The sequence below is a fragment of the Mytilus trossulus genome, chromosome 5 (assembly GCF_036588685.1).
Source record: "Mytilus trossulus isolate FHL-02 chromosome 5, PNRI_Mtr1.1.1.hap1, whole genome shotgun sequence".
Lineage (NCBI taxonomy): Eukaryota > Metazoa > Mollusca > Bivalvia > Mytilida > Mytilidae > Mytilus > Mytilus trossulus.
In genome coordinates this window covers 53,240,029-53,246,472 of record NC_086377.1, presented here as the reverse complement: position 1 = coordinate 53,246,472, position 6,444 = coordinate 53,240,029, and the positions used below count along the sequence as shown (strand labels likewise).

At 33.4% G+C, this 6,444-nt stretch overlaps 1 protein-coding gene across 1 annotated transcript; it reads left to right on the top strand.

The window, feature by feature from the left end:
- Positions 1 to 785: 785 nt before the first annotated feature.
- Positions 786 to 3,908, top strand: LOC134718072 (uncharacterized). The gene is made up of 4 exons (XM_063580563.1): positions 786 to 987; positions 1,953 to 2,011; positions 2,907 to 3,138; positions 3,665 to 3,908. Exons 1-4 carry the CDS (start codon positions 786 to 788, stop codon positions 3,766 to 3,768), a joined length of 597 nt encoding a protein of 198 aa, XP_063436633.1. The 3' UTR covers positions 3,769 to 3,908.
- Positions 3,909 to 6,444: the final 2,536 nt, after the last annotated feature.

Genomic DNA, 6,444 nt, shown 5'->3' with positions numbered 1-6,444 from the left:
ATTTCTATTATTAGCATTAGTATTTTCCGAATCGTTTAAAAATAGCCTATAAATAGAATATGCATAATTCATGCATCGTGACGTAGGGCGGTCTACGGGATCCCTTCTTCCGCTTACCATAAATTTCAAGGAAAACAACCAAAAACTTACCAAAAAAAAGGTCTCTTTTTTGGCAAGAGTTGTCTTCCCTTCCAATGTTAATTTCCATAGGAAATTAAAAATGCTGATATTGAGTTTTCCTGAAGTTAGATTTTATAGGACTTTTTTCTGTTTATATAAAGGGCATAATGCTATAGACTAGATTGGTTTGCCTAGATTAATGTGTTTGTAAGACGAACTGTTTCCTTGTGTTCTTGCACGTGCAAAATTCGAATCGGTATGTCGGTCTAGTAAAAAGGAGGATCAAAACACATTTATCATTTTCTTGTCTTGAAAATGCATCGGTCTCGCCTCTAGACACAAACCAACTATCTGTCCATCAATCAATACTATAAATGTTTTTATTTTTATGATTTGCCGAAAGCTTTTTTAATATACAGTAATCTTAACCACTGAAATGAATATTATGTTTTGTAGACTGATCATTATGTTCTGTAAAATAAATATTGTTTAGTGCTAACAACTTTATGGTCAGTGGTCAAAATGTTTTTTGTTTGGTTCAAAAAATATTATACTAGGTGGTATATCAATTATATTCAGTACTTTTTTTTCATTCTGTGGTGGTGATAGACTTCCGAAAACATACGAAGCCGGGCAATTTTTCGGGTTATTTTCATACTGTCAACATGTCGTCTGCTATACAAAGTGCTCTTGCAGAACTTAATTTGCAAATCTTTCAAAAGTTTAATGATGAGAGGATAGATGATGACACTTTTCAGCACCTTACTAATCAAGACTTTAGCAGACTAGGTGTTGAAACTATTGGTGATAGAATAAGTACTACTATTACTAATAATTTAAGTACAGGCGCCACCAATAGTTTAGAAGGTAATTGTTTTTCTAAGTTTAGGTTTATACCAAATATAAAATCATAATCTTCAAACATGATAAAAAATGTGTCGAAGACGGCTTAGGAAAACGTGTTTTAATTTCCTAAGTCCAAGAACCAAAACTCGATCATTCAAACATCACCAGACCAAAACAGAATTGGAAACCGGAATTCATTTGTATTTTATAACCAACTTGAAATTTCCAGCTTAGTATTTAACCTAAAAATTGCAGGTAGCTTAACTGTTTCCAGGGGATTTTACTTATTAAAGAATATTAAAATGATTCAATTTCAATTTATTGTATACAGCAGTCATTCTTTATCGTCTTTACGTCTACAATTTTATGAATTTCAGACTGTAAACTGTCGAACTTTTCAATTAAAATTAAACGAAAAGCTCCGACTTCAACGTTGACAAATTGTGTCAGTTTTGTAATTAAATTTGATTGATAACAAACATTTTGACTTTCAATTCAAGCCACTTGAAAATTACCGAAATTGTGTCATAAACTTTCCAGATCATTGTACTAGAATCCCTACATTCTGCAATCAGAAGTGGTAAAATAATATTTTTTTATAAAACTAGTGTACTTTTCTACATTGGTTAGAGGTATAGGGGGAGGGTTGAGATCTCACAAACATGTTGAACCCCGCCGCATTTTTGCGCCTGTCCCAAGTCAGGAGCCTCTGGCCTTTGTTAGTCTTGTATTATTTTTATATTAGTTTCTTGTGTACAATTTTGAAATAAGTATGGCGTTCATTATCACTGAACTGGTATATATTTGTTTAGGGACCAGCTGAAGGACGCCTCAGGGTGCGGGAATTTCTCGCTGCATTGAAGACCTGTTGGTGACCTTCCGGTGTTGTTTTTTGTTTGGTCGGGTTGTTGTCTCTTTGACACATTCCCCATTTCCATTCTAAATTTTATAGATATCAGTTACAATAAATATTTCATACATTTCAGCCTTGGTTTCATCAACAGATGAACAGACAGACGAAGTCATTGATCACTTAAAAATAAAAGTTGATTATTCAAATTATGTAAGTTAAAGATTTTGATTTAATCTTTTAAAATATTATCAGAATGATTTTCAATAAGAAGAATTAATGTTCTTTTAGAGAAAAATTTTGAAAATAATATTCGCTTTCCTGTATCTTTCCACATTCATGTAGTTGCAAGGACACAAGTTTTTTTTTTCTTCTCAATTTTCCAATTCAAAAATATAATCGAATTTGCTCATCATGTTTATGATAGCTAGAAGTTTAAATAAGGAATGTGTCATGGTACCCAGTACTTCGGACCAGTGACAGGCTGTTTAAGTTTAGGACAGCTGAGGATGAGGAATCCACTGGTCCAAATGTTTGGTGTCAAAATCGTCATAAATAAAAAGCAAACTTGAAATCATCATTACTTTTATTAAATAGAAAAACTATGTCAATGTATATTCTGGAAACTGGCAGGGTATATATGCCATTTTTTTCCCCCAATTTGTACCTCAATAATGTTCATTGCAATTTTTTTTTCTGTGACGTAATGCATAATAGAAAAACATGATAGAGGCTCATTAAGGGTAAAAAACAATGAGTTGCCTTAAATTCCATGTTTTTTTATGTAACAACACATCAAATAAACATAAGTATTAAAAATAATGTTTAAATGTGTTGTTATAAAGTATTGTTGACACGAAAAAAATATTTTTAATGCAAATATTACAAAATGCTTCACATACTCGTATCCCAAATTGGGAAATATGTGATTTGGCTATGTTAATTGCATGGTTGAATGTTCTGGAAGCACATCAAGGCACGGGTAATCCGTAATATAATTGTAATTCAGTTTTCAGACAGGGTATATGATGTGACATTCCTGGCTTTGGGTCTGAAACCTGAATAACATAATAATGTGTTCTTTTTTAAGGTTATAATTTCATCAGAGGACAATTTACCAAATGGTTACGAGCGCATCACATATTGTAGTGATGTGGCAGTGCCACGCAAATGGCTTATTCAAATCCTTGGAGTTTGTAAGGGGAAATCAAGTTCCTACTGTGTAAAAAAGTTTATTGATGGTTTTTTTGAGCCAGAAGAATTTATTCATTTATCAGCATCCAAGGCAGTTGCCACAATGCCAGTTATGAAAGCCATTAGATGTAAGTAAATAATCTGTAAGATTTTATAAATGCAACTTCTTTGAACAACTAAATCAATTCATTATCATAACAGTAATCTCCAAGCCAAGCCCATACATAATTTTCACCTCTTTTTGCAATAGAGGAGTTGAATTCAGCTCTCTGGTCTGAAATTGGTTTCCAGAGCATGACTTGTGAATGCATTCTTGGATTTTCACAAAACTTAAACAGTAACAGCTTAATGCATAAGAAAGAAATCTATAATTTGGGGCGAGCTGTATGTCAAAGGTCAAGGTTGGGACCCTTTATGACATTCTCATTGTTACATGTATACATAACTGCATCTATATGCTTCTTATCTTTTTGTGTCCATGTACCATACATAGAATATACTTATAAGACTAATTGTTTAATACAGTTAACAGTTAATTATCTTATTATTTCACTTATTGTTGAATACTTATTGTCAGTCTGTATTTAGACCATTCCTCCTTGTGCTCTTTCCAATTTATTATTGAATTGAATATGCTTCTATTGTTATTTTCAGTATATGCTATAAACAAACTGAGGATGAGGGATGCGGAATTCACGAGTGCTTTTAATTCCAAAATAGGAACTTTTAAAGATCAGTTAAAATGGAGAGAAGAATAGTGAAAGATCATTGAACATTTAAATTGTGCGGCGGTTGGACTTTAATTGCCATTGTTTCCTGTACAATAACTTGAATAAGTATAGTTGCAGATTAGGACAAAAAGATGTGTATTTCCTATTTCCCGTAACCCTCCTTATTTTTACATCAATTTTCGTATTCTTTAGTTATTTTTTTGGTATTTTAAATATTATTGATTGTTGTTGGTTGCTTAACGTCCAGTGGCAAATATTTCATGCATATTCAGGACGAGAACAAGTTAACAATAAATACAGTAGGTAGGTTAATACAATAGAGCCCATCTAGGATGGTGGTCGGGGAAATTTGAACTGCCACTGGAAAATGAGGGTATATTGGATAGGGACAGACATTTTGCCTTGCAACAGGCCACCTACGGACCCCTCCAAAGAGTTGTCGCAAGGTTTCTTAACGTGCAAAGAGCGTGGCACTCTCTTTACACGAGGCATCGGATTTAACGTCCCCCTTCTGACCGGACGTGACTGCGAACTTATACATCCCGCACAGCCAAACGGACGCCCCACTTCGGCAAGCGTTTTACTGCCGGTCGGGAGAAGACCAAGTGACCATATTTCTATTCCCCAGTCACCCTTGGGGGATTTTAAATATTAAGAAATGTTAGAAAATGAAGGGATATGGAGTAAATGTACATCAATTCCAAACAGAATCACACAAAATACATTGAAAATATACAAATTATCAATGAACAGGGCTTTTATTCCTGTTCTTCGTCCTGACAGACGATTTAATTTTTGGTGTTTTAACGCCTTTTTTTTTTGCCACGAGCATCACTGAAGAGACATGTATTGTCGAAATGCGCATCTGGTGCAACAACATTTGTACCGTTGATTTTTATTAAGCTATTCCGCAGTGTCAGTTTTTATAGGTGGAGGAAGCCGGAGTGCCCGGAGAAAACCTGACCTTTGATAGGAAAATTGACAATCCTAGTCAATTAAGATTGGGAGTCAAGTGCAACTAGCGGGATTCAAACTCACAACCTCAGTGTTGACTGGCTAGTGATCACAGAAGTAACTTCTTGGACCACTCGGCCACCGACGCCCCTTCTTGAAAGACAATACGGTAGAGTCTACAACAATGAACAAATCAAACAACAGTCCCTACCTACCTTCCTTATTTTTTTTCCAAGGGAAAATAGGAAACACACATTATTTTGTTGGCCTTATTATAAAATGGCTTTCATTACTGACAACCTTTTATGCACACTTTAGGACAGCTTCTGGGGTATGCATTATATTTTCATGAAATCCAATGTTGATCTGGGGCCTAAATTCATAAATGTACATCACTGTTGATTATATGCTTCGGGTTATGCATTATATTTTTTATGAAATTCTATTTTTATATTGGGCCGAAAAACATAAATGTACATAAGGGCTGATTTCTTGCCTCAGGGTTTTTATTTATATTCTAATGAATGAAATTCTATATTTTTCTTGGGCAAAATACATAAATGTACACCACTGCTGATTGCTTGCCTAGGGTTATGCATTTTATTTTAATGAAATTCTATTTTTATCTTTGGCCAAAAAGCATACATGTACATCACTGCTGATTTCTTGCCTCAGGGTTATGCATTATATTTTTTATGAAATTCTATTTTTATCTTGGGCCAAAAAACATCAATGTACATCACTGCTGATTACTTGCTTCGGGGGTATGCATTTTATTTTAATGAAATTCAATTTATCTTTGGCAAAAAAGACATAAATGTATAATCACTGCTGATAACTTGCTTGTGGGGTATGCATTATAAATTTATGAAATTCTATTTTTATCTTGGGCCATAAAACATAAATGTACATTAACGCTGATTTCTTGCATCAGGGTTATGCATTATATTTTTATGAAATTTGATTGTTATCTTGTGCCAAAATACATAAATGTTCATCGATCAATGCTGATTACTAATGCTAGAGGGTTATGCGTTTTATTTAAATGAAATTCAATTTTATCTTGGGCCAAAAAATCATAAATGTACGTCACTGCTGATCCATTGCCTCAGGGTAAAGCATTTTATTTTAATGAAATTCAATTTTATCTTGGGCAAAAAAAACATAAATGTACATCACTGCTGATAACTGTCTCAGGGTTATGCATTATAAATTTATGAAATTCTATTTTTATCTTGGGCCATAAAACATAAATGTACATTACTGCTGATTTCTTGCCTCATGGTTATGCATTATATTTTTATGAAATTCGATTTTTATCTTGTGCCAAAATACATAAATGTACATTGATCACTGCTGATTACATGCTACAGGGTTATGCCTTTAATTTTAAATGAAATTCAATTTTATCTTGGGCCAAAAAAACATAAATGTACGTCACTGCTGATCCATTACCTCAGGGTAATGCATTTTATTGTAATGGGATTCAATTTTATCTTGGGCAAAAAAAACATAAATGTACATCACTGCTGATTATTGCCTCAGGGTTATGCAATGTATTTTTATGAAATTCTAATTTTATATCGTGCCAAAAAACATATATTGTCATAACTGCTGATTCTTTGCCTAAGGTTATGCATTATATTTTTATGTTGGGCAACAAAACATAAATGTACATCACTGCTGATTACTTGCTTGTAGGGTATGCATTATAAATTGATGAAAATCTATTTTTATCTTGGGCCCAAA